The 14,123-nt window shown below is 40.3% G+C and overlaps 1 protein-coding gene across 20 annotated transcripts in view; it reads left to right on the forward strand.

Annotated features, from left to right (window-relative positions):
- Positions 1 to 14,123, forward strand: part of rubcnl (rubicon like autophagy enhancer) — an 83,790-nt gene that overhangs the window by 34,036 nt on the left and 35,631 nt on the right. For 6 of the 20 annotated variants that reach the window (XM_051403242.1, XM_051403239.1, XM_051403255.1 and 3 more), the window contains 7 exons: positions 29 to 93; positions 446 to 485; positions 1,664 to 1,741; positions 2,888 to 3,008; positions 3,162 to 3,223; positions 5,121 to 5,274; positions 10,020 to 10,110. The exons of 6 other annotated variants lie outside the window; for them this stretch is intronic. In XM_051403242.1, coding sequence (XP_051259202.1) covers positions 29 to 93; positions 446 to 485; positions 1,664 to 1,741; positions 2,888 to 3,008; positions 3,162 to 3,223; positions 5,121 to 5,274; positions 10,020 to 10,110 — 611 coding nt within the window. Of the gene's footprint in view, positions 1 to 28; positions 94 to 445; positions 486 to 1,663; positions 1,742 to 2,887; positions 3,009 to 3,161; positions 3,224 to 5,120; positions 5,275 to 10,019; positions 10,111 to 10,910; positions 11,115 to 11,325; positions 11,662 to 14,123 lie in introns of those variants that run through there. 8 more of the 20 variants (XM_051403240.1, XM_051403258.1, XM_051403243.1 and 5 more) reach the window with 8 other exon arrangements.

Genomic DNA, 14,123 nt, shown 5'->3' on the forward strand with positions numbered 1-14,123 from the left:
ACAGTTGACTGTTTGTTTCCTCATCCAGACGCAGTGCAATAGTGGCTTTGCAGCACTTCCTATGTGCAGGCTGTGGGACAGAGGTAGAGCCCAGTGAGTATTGGATTGTAAAGAGCACCAAACATTTTGTACTTTATAGGGTTAATTCCCCAGTTCAAGTGTTAAGGGTCAGTTAAGGAAAAGTGAATTATTGAAAACAATGTGTTTTGATATCTATTCTGCTGTATCTGCAGGATGTCAGAATTAGAACAGCATTTTTAACTGGTTATGAAACAGCCTCAATCTAATACTGATGTCTCTATATGAGCTACATCAACAAACAAGACCAACAGAAAATAAGATATTATATATATATATATATATATATATTTCTATCTAGTTATTCTTAATGTCTGCCACCGGGTCAGATTCCCCTTGAAAGTTCTGCCTCTCTCTCTGCCACCAGAGTACATCAAGAAACTACGATATTGTGAATACCTCGGCAGGTACGTATAAAATACTTTGAGGCTGGGCCAAATGCTAATGTTAGCATGCTAACAGGCTCACAATGTTAATGCTAACATACTGATGGTTAGCAGATAAAATGTTTTCCGTGTTCATCATCTTAGTTTAACATTTGCCATTTAGCACAAAACTGAGTATAAGTGTGGCAATCCATCCAATAGTATATTTAACCAAAAACCACGAATGTCAACTTCATGGTGGCGCCAGAGGAAAAGTCAGAGGATCACCATGAATATCTATACAAAATTTCATGGTCATTAATTTGATAGTTGCTGATATATTACAGTATATTGCAAAAAGGTGGAACAAACAGCAAGCTGACATCTCCGCTGCCAGGCTGCCAGCATAAATAAAAAACAATGAACAGTAAAGAAAATACACAACTGTATTGATGAGTTATTATAATTTTTTATTTTTCATTAGCTTTTTTTTTTTTTTTTGCTTGTTTCAGATTAGTTGTGGTTTAGTTTGTATTAGTTTCCCTATTTGTTTTTTTTTATTATAATATTATTATTAAGACCTATTATTTATTATATAATATATATTTGTCAGAATAGGTATTACAATACAAACACATTGACAGACTCAATAAACAGATGCACCAGTGCCTCCTCATGCTCGTTCTGTTGACAAATTTGACCAAATTGACAAACACTAAAACTAAAGACACTTCCTGTATACTTTAATCTACTTTAGTTAGTTTTGTAAGTACAGAGTATTCAATTCAATTCAATTCAATTCAATTCAATTTTATTTGTATAGCGCCAATTCATAACAGAAGTTATCTCAGGACACTTTTCAAATAGAGCAGGTCTAGACCGAACTCTTTATAGCATTATTTACAGAGACCCAACAGTACCACCATGAGCAAGCACTTGGCGACAAGGGCAAGGAAAAACTGCCTGTTAAAAGGCAGAAACCTTGGACAGATCCTTCGGCTCTAGGTGGGTGGTCGTCTGCCTCGACCAGTTGGGGTGAGTATTGTTGTTAGATTTTGTTGTTTTCTAAAGTCTAGTTTTTATGTATATTTCAGTTACCTAAGATGTTTCTTTCATAGCTAGTTTTAGTTTTTAGTTTAGTTTTATTGAACTACAATAACCTTGGTTGATGGTCTTAACAAAAAGATGAAGTTACATATTAATTCTAATTCATGTGGCAGGTATTTCTGTGACTGCTGCCACAGCGGCTCTGAGGCTATGATTCCTGGTCGGGTTCTGTCTTGTTGGGACTTTGGCAGGTAATAAAACTTCCACTAGTACCACTAGTATTAATATTATTATCTATCTGTTTTATCCCTTTTTTTTATTTATACATACATTTTAATCCTTTTTTTAACTCTTTATTTTGTTTATTTATTTTGTATCAATAATAGGTTAATAGGACAATAGGTTGTGATGTTTCATGATGTTCAGCTTTATTCCAATAACACAGACAGGTCAAACAAGCTAACCCTGGCATAATGGCAGTAAATATGTGCTTCTTTTTTTCTTAAACACACACAGTGCCTGGAAAGCTGCATTTGATTTATTGTCCCAGTACTTTTATTGATGACATTTGCATAAGATAAGATATAACTTTAGTAATCCCCCGTAGGAGAAATTCAAACACAGTTGCATTGGGGAATATAGTGCAATAAAAAGAGTACAGTGTACATATAATTGTATCAGAAATTAGAATATTACAAAATATAATAGAAAATATAAAACTATAAATGACACTGTCCAGCTCTGTCCCCACCACTGAGCTGGCCTTCCTCACCAGCTTGCTCAGCTTGTGGGCACCATAAGTCCTGATGTCTCCTCCCCAGCACAGGATGGTGGGGTTCTGGGCTCTGATTGGTTGTTTTTGTTTGGGTGTGGTGGATTCTTGCAAATGCCATTAGAAGCACTAGGAGGAGCCAGAGATACCTTTTTTTTTTTAAATTCACAGATTATCTGTCTCATGTAGTACTGCCAGGATATAGTGAACATTTCAGCAAATATGACCTACTGCAGCTTTAATAGTAATAATAAACATAGCAGTTATACTACTGAAACTAGTGTCCTGCTTGCTATAAAAAACTTTGAATACAATAACTTTCTGGTAACAAGTTTTACAATGTTGACCTTTTTTAGCAAATAACATAACATAATTTTCAATTCAAATAAAAAAACAAAGAAAAATAAATTAGAGCATTAGATTAAAAACGAAGGCTAATAAAAGTAATGATACATTAAGTAAATTCCCAGACAGACAGATATTAATTCTACTGCTACTCTCAATCATATTAAAGGTATGATGATTCATATAACACCATTCAGTGACCTCAGCTGGAACACAGACAGATGTTTACTGTTTACTCTGACTGTTGATCAGATGTGTCATAATGATATGAATATTGCAGGTACCCTGTGAGTGAATTCTCCAAACAGCTGCTGGATTCAGTTTGGCATCAGCCTCTGTTTGACCTGAGGTGCGTTGGTAAGACACTGTACAGCAGAGTGAAAGAGCTGGACAAGTTCAGGGTGAGTTAATACTCAATTACTATTATTATCATTATTATTATTATTTTAATATCATATATCATATCACTTAATTCCATTATTTCTATTGACTTTACCTTTGTTCCTTTTATCCTTTATTTGCTTCCTTCCTTCCTTCCTTCCTCTTTCCTTCAGGAGCTCCAGGATCAGCTGCTGGGTGTCAAGAAGCTGCTGAAGGCCTGCAGATTTTCTGGAAGGTACAGAACATTTAGTACAAACTTTGGATTAAATATTACTGTTTATGCAGATAATGTTGTAATACTGAATTGAGTGTTTGTTAACATTTAAAATATTAACAATGACAATGCAACAATCAATGCATTTTAAAAAAAAAATATAGTACAGATATAATAAAAGGATTCCAATTATAGTATTGTAAGCAAGGTACAAGAGAGGGTCAATAATTAGTCAAGTAGAATGCTTGCAACTGCTGAAGCCACTGTGGAATTCGACAAGCGGAGTAATGAAGTCCATATCCTCATGAACTGTCCCTTTGAGGAGTGGAGCAGACAGGTCAGATATTCTAGAGTAAAACACTCCATTAAGCTAGTTTGCTTCGTGCATTCTGTGCTCTATCAGTAAATCAATTCAAATTATTGTCCTCCAAGGGGGAAATTCATGTTCACATCACTGCACCTGCAGGCAACACCATACACTCAACAAAGAAACACGCTATCCACAATTAACAAATCTACAGAACAAAACAAAAAAAAAACAAAAAAAAAAAAACCAATCAAATAAATAATACATGACAGGTTACACACTCAGCGCGCCCCTTTGTTTAAAGCAGCAATAGCTGCAGGGATCAGGCTTTTCCCATAGCGAGCTTTCTTGCACCTTAATGTTCGGTACCTCCGTCCAGAAGGCAGTGGGGTGAGATATTGGTTGAGTGGGTGTGTAATGTCCAGTTCTATTGTGGTTGCAATGCGTGAGATGGCCCTGTTGTTTAGTTCTGTGAGATTGGGTGTGGGGAGTCCGATCATCTTGGCCGCTGTGTTGGTGATGTGTGTGAATTTTGTCCGGTTCGTGACAGTTGGCCAATACAGAACATGGATCACATAACACGTAATGGAATTTGACATGGAAGGCTAGTCTTTCTGTTGGGACGTCATGAAGTGGCATCAGTCATTGTCCGCACTACGCAAATTAAAATGATCAATTGTTATGTCAAAGGCCCATTTTTTTGTCAGGTCAGGCTGATCTCAGGCTTACAGGACAAAAACATCAGTTTGCAGCAACTGCTGTCTGACTTACTTTGCTCTAACAATTCAATTCAATTCAATTTTATTTGTATAGCGCCAATTCATAACAGAAGTTATCTCAGGACACTTTTCAAATAAAGTAGGTATAGACCGAACTCTTTAAAACATTATTTACAGAGACCCAACAGTACCACCATGAGCAAGCACTTGGCGACAAGGGCAAGGAAAAACCTAGGACAGATCCTTCGGCTCTAGGTGGGTGGTCGTCTGCCTCGACCAGTTGGGGTGAAAGAGAGAGAGTGTGAGAGAGAGAGAGAGAGAGAGAGAGAGAGAGAGAGACAGACAGGTGCACAGCAACAACAGTATTGGCAATGGCAATCTAGCAGGACCATGGCAGGAGGGTCCACCAGGATCGATAAGAACCTGCGAGACGAGAAAGCACAAGAACTCCGGGGAAGAAGTGAAGTTAGTAATATGCATTAATGGTACATGAGTGCAGAAAGAGAGAGGAAGAGAGGAGCTCAGTGCACCATGGGAAATCCCCCGATAGTCTAGGCCTATAGCAGCATAACTAAGGGATTGTTCAGGACTCACCTGATCCAGCCCTAACTATAAGCTTTATCAAAGAGGACCGTCTTAAGCCTACTCTGTGTGAGGGCATGTGGTGAGGGCACAACAAGGGCAATTACTTCCAAATTGAAGCCATTGCAACTAGTACATCCCATCCATTAATAACCAGATCTTTAGAACAAATGAAACTATTTGAAGTTAGAGTTCCCCTCTGACATTCAAGTTCAAATGCACTGTTCAACCAAAATAATGCAGCCAAAGGTCTACAAACATGTTATATTATTATCAAGAAAGTTTTGATGTGTGTGTGTTTGTGTCCCAGGGTGATGACTGAGTTTGAACAGCTTCCTGCTCATCTGATGGAGCAGCCTCTCGTCTTCTCCATGGAGGACCTCCTGAGGGTGAAGAAGGGTCAGCTTGTGCTGCAGGCTAAGGCATTGCTGCACTCCTCCATCCATCACGTTGAACATTGTGAAGTGAGTCTAAGGGCTCTATCTTGCACTCAGCGCAATTGACTTTGTACACTGGCGCTTGTATAATTCCTATTTTGCACTCGACGCACATTGGAATTTTCCCTCCACCGACGCACATCCTTAAATTAGGGAATGAACTTGCGCTCCGGGGGGCGGTTCAGTGAAAAGAGGAGGCGTGTTCCGGTGCAAACGTTCCCTGGTGCTATTTTGCTGTTTCAGATAACAATTCCGCCACAGACCAGGAAAAACCTAGTCTAAAGTCAGTGGCGCTTATTCAGATGCTATTTTAAGGGCGCAGACTTGAGGGGATGCGCCTGAGAGGCAGCAGCAACATCGCCACCCGGTCAAGACGGGCATTAATACTGTGCCGCATCCCGGACAGCTCCCGCTCCAGCATGTCAAACCCGGTTTGCTGCAGGAACGGGTGGTCCTCCGGCGTGTAGTGGGTCTGGATCCTCTGCACCTTGGTGTTTGCACTGCTCCCTCCTCAGCTGGCCCTTGCGCACTGCTCGGCCCGGGCGCACTGCTCCCGAGGCCAGGGTCTTCTTCCTGGAAGCTGCGCTACATTGTTTTGATTTATTGTATGGCTGTGTTGCATTTATTTCATGTCAATAATGCCACTTCTCTGTATTTTACGGCCATGACGAGAACGTCGGTCTCCTCGGCTGTGAACCGCTCCTGGCGTGCGCCTGGCAAAACCGCCGTTATAATAGCAATACGCCATGGAACAAGCGCACCTGCTTTTAAAGGGAATGTGAGATGACGCTCTGATTGGTTTATTGCACGTTACGCCCAAACCACACCTATGACTAATGTAGCTACTTCAGACCAACCCATTTTAGATTTGCGCTGGGCGCAAGAGTCATTTATCCCGCCGACATAATAGCAACAGCGCCCGAGATCCGCCCACAAAGCTACTTGCGTTTTGCGTTTGATACTTGCGTTTCAGATCGGCAAGATAGGGCCCAATAGCACTGTACAACATGGCTTTGGACAAGATTTGGGACTTCATGTAACTGTTTTTAAATTTTGGCATAGATCGTGGCCACATCTGGCCATTATGATTTCCCCTGTAATAGAATGTAATAGATTTCCCCTGTCCTTATCACCAAAAAAAAGGAAGTACCATTGTATACCTTTATGTACAGATATCACACCTGTTTAGTTTTACCTGTATATGTTAACACAAAAGGACATTTCAATAGATAGACCACATATTTGGTTATAAACTTTATATACTCTATAGCACCTCTCAAGTTACAAGATGCTTGACAAAATACAATACCATACAATATAATATGTGCAAAGATAGCATAAAATAAAATAGAGATTTCAACAATCAACACAGAAAATACAACAACATATGAAAGAGCAACAAAAACAGTTGACATGATAAAATATCATACAAATGCCAGCCTGTATAGGTGTGTTTTTAAAAGCGGATGGGGAGCCAGTGTAGTTCAGTCAGGACTGAAGAGATGTGTTCCCTACATTAAGTGTGTGTGAGTTGTCTTGCTGCTGCATTCTGAACTGACAGTAGTCCTTCAGGTAGTAAATAGTAATTTGCAGTAGTCTAGGTGGGAGGAAATAAGGGCATGGAGAAGTTGTTCAGCTATGTTTTGCAGAGCATCTGTTTGATTTTGGCGATATTTCTAAATTTGTAAATACTGGGATTATACTCTGTGCTGGCAAAGCAAGGTTCAAGGTACTGGACAAAAACAACTCCCAAGTTTCTAGCTGAGGGTTTCCTGTTTGTTGTTAGTGGTCTGAGGTGGAGGGTTAGAAATATGATCAGAACCATTAACAATAACCAGAACTTCAATCTTATCTGATTAAGTTAAGTTTCTACAAGAGATCCTGTTCTTAATGTTGAATTTTTTTCAGTTACCGGATGTACAAATCACCTCCTCTAATCATAAATCTACACTGGGCACAGATGTAGACCAAACAAGGGAAATTCCTGTAGGTATAGTCCTGTGGAGCGCACTGGAATGACACTTTTTTCTCCAAGTGAGGAAATAGAATATTCACAGTTCACATAATCCGGTCGAAATTGATGTACATTTTCACGCATTTACAGCATGCAGGGCCTGCTTTCACAAACCCTGTTCAGCCAGGTCACATTTGTCAAAAGAAAACTTTATTTCCAAATGCAGAATGTTATATTTGGCGGTATGGCTCTGTTCTGGGTCTTCCCTGCCCTTCTATGTGCATACAGTGGTATGCAAAAGTTTGGGCACCCCTTAGGAAAATCACTGCATCAGTTTGTCACTTGCTGAGCTTTTGAAGCAGCAACTTCATTTTAACATATGTTATACCTTATGGAAACAGAAACATCTCAGTAGTGAAATCATTTTTATTGGTCCAACAGAAACATTTTTATGTGCATTTAGACAAAAATAGGCATGTGCATTAATTTGGGCACCCCAAATAAATAATTCCATTAATATTTAGTAGAGCCTCCTTTTGCTGCAATAACAGCCTGTAGACGCCTCCTATAGCCACAGACAAGTCCCTGAAGTCTGGCAGGTGGTATTTTGACCCATTCCTCCATACAAAACGCCTCCAGTTCAGTCAGGTTTCTTGGCTTCCGTGCGTAGACAGCCTGCTTCAAATCAATCCATACATTTTCAATGATGTTAAGGTCTTGGGACTGGGATGGCCATTCCAGAACATTGTACTTGTGCTTCTTCATGAATTCCTTGGTGGATTTTGAACAGTGCTTAGGATCACTGTCATGCTGAAAAAATCCAACCCCGGCGTAGCTTCAACTTGACCGACTCTTGAACATTCTTGTCAAGAATCTGCTGATACCGAGAGGAATTCATGTGGCCCTCAACTTTGACCATGTTTCCAGTACCTGTGCTAGCCACGCAGCCCCATAACATGATGGACCCCTCACAGTAGGCAATAAGTTCTTCTCATGGAATTCAGTGTGTTTTTTTGGCCATGCACACCTCCGCTTGTTCTGACCAAATAACTCTATCTTAGTCTCATCTGATCACAGTATTCTGACCACAGAAATGCTTCTGGCCTGTCCAGATGTGCTTCTGCATACCTCATACGACTCTTCTTGTGATGAACACTCAGGAAAGCTTTTTGCGCATCACCCTTCCAATGAGCTTTTCCTGATGCAAAGTACGCTGGATTGTGGAGCGATGAACAACTACAGCATAAGCAGCCAGATGTTCTTGTAGTTCTCTGGAGGTGGTCTGTGGCTTGTCTGTGACCATTCTAACCACCCTTCGCCTGTGCCTTTCCTGTATGTTTTTCGGCCTACCACATTTTTCCTTTACAAGGACTGTTCTTGAGGCCTTCCATTTCGGCACTACATTTCTGACTGTGGGGACAGACAGTCCAAACCTTCCAGATAATTTCTTGTACCCTTCTCCTAATTCATAATAATGAATTATCTTAGTTTTTAGGTCAGTGGAGAGTTGTTTAGAGGCCCCCATGTTGCCATACTCTAAGAAAGAACCTAGGACAAGTACAGCCAGCAATTACCTATGTTAAACAGCCTTTTTCATGATTGGTTCCACCTGTCTTTGTAATTGAAGGTCTCACAAGCTAATCAAAGCAATTTTGTGCTGCAACCTCTCAGCTATAAATCCCTACAGGTCTTGAAATTAATGCGATTAAAAGGGTGCCCAAACTTTTGTACATCCCATTTTTTACATTTTATTTTATTATAATAAAACTATGTAATGCTACATAGAATAGAATTTCGGTCTGGAAAACACTCAAATGTCTACATCTCTGTAGGAAAACAAATCTTGTTGCTGTGATCTTCTCTTATAAAGGTCGAGCAAATTATCATGAATTCTCAGAGGGGTGCCCAAACTTTTACATACCACTGTACATGGACAGCTTAGGGCAAGGAGAGCAGCAGCAAAGACCCACCATGGTACAGAACAGAGCAAACATCAGTGACAACAGATATTCAATCGGATACAGCATAAAAGGAGGAGCTGAGTGGAGGTGGGTTGGAAAGCGGCTTGCAGAGGAAGCAGCAAGGGTAGACTAAAGGCTAAAGCAGCTAGAAGGCGCCCTGAATAACTCTTTTTAAAGTGTTGATTATTTAATGACAACAACTTGTGCATCAACTAACATGCAAGAAAACATTCCGCCTTAAAAGGTTCTGGTAGCTGCAGGCTCTTCTGACATCCCCTTCACAAAGAAACATTACAAAGCCAGCCTGTTAAACTTTTTTTTCATAGCCTAGCCTATTGGATCGTGACTAATGTATGTAAACCTACCACCATAGGAACAGTAGTTATATAGCCTTCACAACAAGTCCGTGCACAGATATGCATGCATTGTGGGTGCCCTCCGATGCTTAAAAAAATGCCACTACACATCTGGAAATTCCCACATGGTAGGTTAGATAGAAAATGTTGGGGTGGTTCACAACAATCACCCCTTACCAAGATGTCCCTTTGGTTCTGGGTGTGCTTATTGGCAAAGATCTTTTAAATAATGGCCTACTAAAGGGTCACTGAAAAATATGCCAGTGGTAACATACCTCTTAATCTCATTGGGATTCTGTCTGTCTGTCTTTCACTTCATCCAAACAGTTCCTAATGATCATGATGATCATAGGCTGTATCTCTAAAATGACACATCCATAGCTTGTTCTTCAACTATATTACTCTGGGACATTTTTGTTTTAGAGGAGGGACTCCTGCTATCACTGCACTCTGTGGAATCAAACCTCTAATTCTGACAATTATTTCTGACTTTTTCCACAGTTGTGTCTGGCCCGAGGTTTTATCTGCGAGTTCTGCCGAGAAAGAGACATCATCTTTCCTTTTCAGAGTGACATATGTAAGCGCTGTCCAGGTAAGAGCTGACAGATGTTGACTACTAAATAAAATAGATGATACAGTATGTGCAAGATATCAGATGTCCTAAACTGTATACATATACTGTAAAATTAAGGCAAATGGGCAGGAATTGCATGCTTGTTTGTAGATAAAAGCTTAATTCAGACAGGTTTAATATTACAGTAGGAAGTGGGAAATAAAACTACAAGAACCAGATATTTTTCTCAGATGTTTGTGGGGACCAAAAACAGTAATATTAGACTTGAAGCTGCAGTAGGTAACTTTTATATATCCTTTCACTACATCCTGACATGTAGTAGTATATGAGACAGATAATCTGTGAAAAAATGTCATTGTAGTGCTCCTAGTGGCCTTTGCAAGAATCTACCGGGCCTGAACAAAAACAACCAATCAGAGCCAAGAAAGATGGTTGATTGTTGAGTCTCATTCCCAAATCGTCAAATACTGACCCTGGGAATAAGACTCAACAATCAACTATCTTCAAGCCACCACCCAAAGCATCTTTATATCTTTCTCAGCTTTAATTGATTGTTTTCGTTTAGCCCTGGTAGATTCTTACAAATACCATTAGGAGCACTAGGAGGAGCCAGAGGAAGCAAATTTTTTTCACAGATTATCTGTCTCATGGACTATATACTGTCAGCATATAGTGAAAGTTTCAGTGTGTATAACAAAAATTATATTTACCTACTGCAGCTTTAAATTCATGAGCGTAAATGCTAATGTCGCTCTGTGTCTGCTGGATATGGTTCACCCATATCAATTTAAACTGATATGTCAGTGTTCTGTTTGCAGCTTGCTTCCACTGCCTGTAAGTATCTGTGTCCAAAAATCAGTTATTGACAGATTAAAGGTGCAGTGTGTAACACTGAGGAGGATCTATTGTCAGAAATGGAATATAATATTGATAGCTATGTTTTCATTAATGTATAATCATCTGAAAATAAGAATCGTGTTTTTGTTACCTTAGATTGAGCAGTTTTTATCTACAAAGGGAGGGGGGTCCTCTACTACAGTCTGCCATGTTGAACTGCCATGTTTCTACAGTACACCAGAACAGACAAACCAAACACTGGCTCTAGATAGGGCGGCCACTGTCATTGGTCCCACATGTTTAAAAGGCTTTGCTGTTATATTCACAGCGTAATACAGGGACACAACCATTACAGTAATAAATAGTGCTGTATTAATAGTGCTTCTCTTTTAACAGCATGCAGGGCCTGCTTTCACAAACACTGTTTTTTGGAAAAGAAGTGTCCGAAATGTGCACGGATCCAATCACGCAAAAAACGTAAAGATCCATGAAGTGCGACATCTGACCAACTGCAACTCACCTCCTGATTCACATCACCTTCACCACAGTTTTACATATGACACTGTTGTACATGAAATGTATTTTAATTTCTATACTCATCTTGTCTTAGTGCTCACCTAAATAATCATTGCTAACACCAGGGAATACAAACCCACAATGTTAAACATTTAAATGTTGTTAAACATTTCCTGTGGAAATAAAACTGGTGGGAGAGTGTTTCTATGCAAACCATTTCATTTTGTTTGCAGTCTTTTTCTTGTTTGTTTGTTTTTTTGTTTTTGCATGAATGTAGGAATATGTGTTGTATGTATGGTGTTTCTCAGTGTGCATAACACTGATGGTTAGACTGGCAGTGGTAGAAATAGCCTGCCAAATACTGTGTATAAATGAAGTTTTATAACTAGGTTCAGGAACAACCACGCCTCGCACTTACTTAAGCACACCTTATCCATCCACTCCCCACTCGATTCAGTTTCCACATGATCGGCAGAAACAAAAAAATGAAAACCTCGAACCAGAGAGAACAAGCTCATCCTCAACCCTTCAGACAGTGACATGTTTTGAAGTTGAATAGGAAGCTCCCAAAATCTCAGAGTCCTCTTCTTCGCCTACCATTCCTTCCCGTCAGCCACCTCGGCTCCGCTCAACAATCCACGTGCCCCGACGCTTCTAGCCTTCATCCACCAACAACTCCAGGGGAGTCTTCGGTCTTCGGCATCCTTCCAGCCGCCTCGGGCAAAGCCACCACGACCCGACTTCACCTCACCATCTCTCCAGCGGATTTTTAATGTCCAATTAAAATACCAGTTCACCTTTCAGTCAATTCAATTCAATTCAATTTTATTCAGTCCAGGTAAGCAAGGAAGCCCCTGCAACAGTTAATAGTTTTATTTCAGTCATCATTGTAAGATTAGTTAGGTATACACGTCGACCTCGCCCATTTAGAAAACCTCGCCGAAGAAAATGACTCCCCAGAAGGACAATCTGGTCTCCGTTTTCTTCTGCTCAACGTCCTTGCACCACTCAGCTTCATCACATTCGCCCGTTCCATCATTAAGATTATCGTACCCACACAAAACCGGTTTTGGGGGGCTCTCTACAATATATACGAAGAGACAGCTCCCCCACTCAGTCTCACAACCCACTCTTACAATCTTGCCGAACCCCTCCGTCTATTCATCAGTCTGCCAACAAACCCACCTTTCTTCCATCTGTTCATCCTTCGCCCTTCCTTCCAATACTCTCAACCATCAACCTTTATCCCTCATCCCTTCATCCCTCAACCCTTCATCCCTTCAACTCTCGACCCTTACCCCGCATCCTTAGAGCGTTACCCCATCCCTCGACCCTGATCCCTTCATCCCTCAACCCTCGACCCCTACCCTCCGTCCCTCGACCCTCATCCCTTCATCCCTCAACCCTTTCCCTCCATCCATTCATCAATCTGCCAACAAACCCACCTTTCTTCCATCTGTTCTTCCCTCACACTTCCTTCCGATACCTCTTCATTCCTCAACCTTCATCCCACAACCTTCAACCCTTCATCCCTGAACTCTCTTCACTTCTTCCTTTCATCCCTCATCCCTTCATCCCTCAACCCTTCAGCCCTCAACCCTCGACCCTTACCCCCATCCCTTAACTCTCGACCCCTACCCTCCATCCCTCGACCCTCATCCCTTCATCCCTCAACCCTTTCCCGATCCATTCATCCCTCCTACAGTACACCACATCAGTTTACATTTATTCATTACATGCAAAAAAATTTTTCTAAATTCCATACGTTCATTGCCGTGGTCTTTGTTAGTGAATAGTCAGTACTAATGGAAAACATGTAACAGAGAAGGACTTGCAATATGATTAATGATTATTGTGGAAATGATCCTTTTTGCATCACAATTTTAGAGAAGATTTGTAAGCCAGGGTATCTCTGCAGCTCCAAAGTACTTCATTATAATGCTGTTGGTCACAAATTTTACCTTCATCATGATTGATGAGTGATTCTGATAATATTTTGATGAATTGTGCATCCCTATAACGGAGTTACGTAATTAGGATACAAAAGGAAAGGTAACTATATTCTGTTAACGTTACAGAAAAAAGACAATAAGATTACAGTTACATTTAGTAATAACGAAGGAAATACTGTCATGCACATGTTCAGTGCCCACACATTACAACACATGACCTTTTGATTGCTTCTGATAATGGACTTGTCTCTGTACTTGCATTATTAGATCTTAGTGCTGCATTTGACACCATTGACCATAATATTCTTTTACAGAGACTTGAGCATCAAATTGGCATTAAAGGAACCGCTCTTAGCTGTTTTAAGTCATACTTATCAGATCGTTTGCAGTTTGTACATGTTAACGATGAATCTTCCATAAATACCACAGTTAGTCATGGAGTTCCACAAGGTTCTGTACATGGACCAATACTGTTTACATTATATACGCTCCCTTTAGGCAACATTATTAGGAATCACCCCATTAACTTTCATTGCTATGCAGATGATACGCAGTTATAGCTATCGATCAAGCCCGATGAAATTAATTAATTAATCCATGCATTTGTTACTTCTACGCTGGATTACTGCAACTCTTTATTATCAGGCTGCCCCAATAAGTCCATTAAGACGCTCCAATTAATTCAAAACGCTGCAGCACGAGTACTGACAGGAACTAGGAAAAGAG

This window comes from Dicentrarchus labrax, unplaced genomic scaffold, assembly GCF_905237075.1.
Source record: "Dicentrarchus labrax unplaced genomic scaffold, dlabrax2021, whole genome shotgun sequence".
Classification (NCBI taxonomy): domain Eukaryota; kingdom Metazoa; phylum Chordata; class Actinopteri; family Moronidae; genus Dicentrarchus; species Dicentrarchus labrax.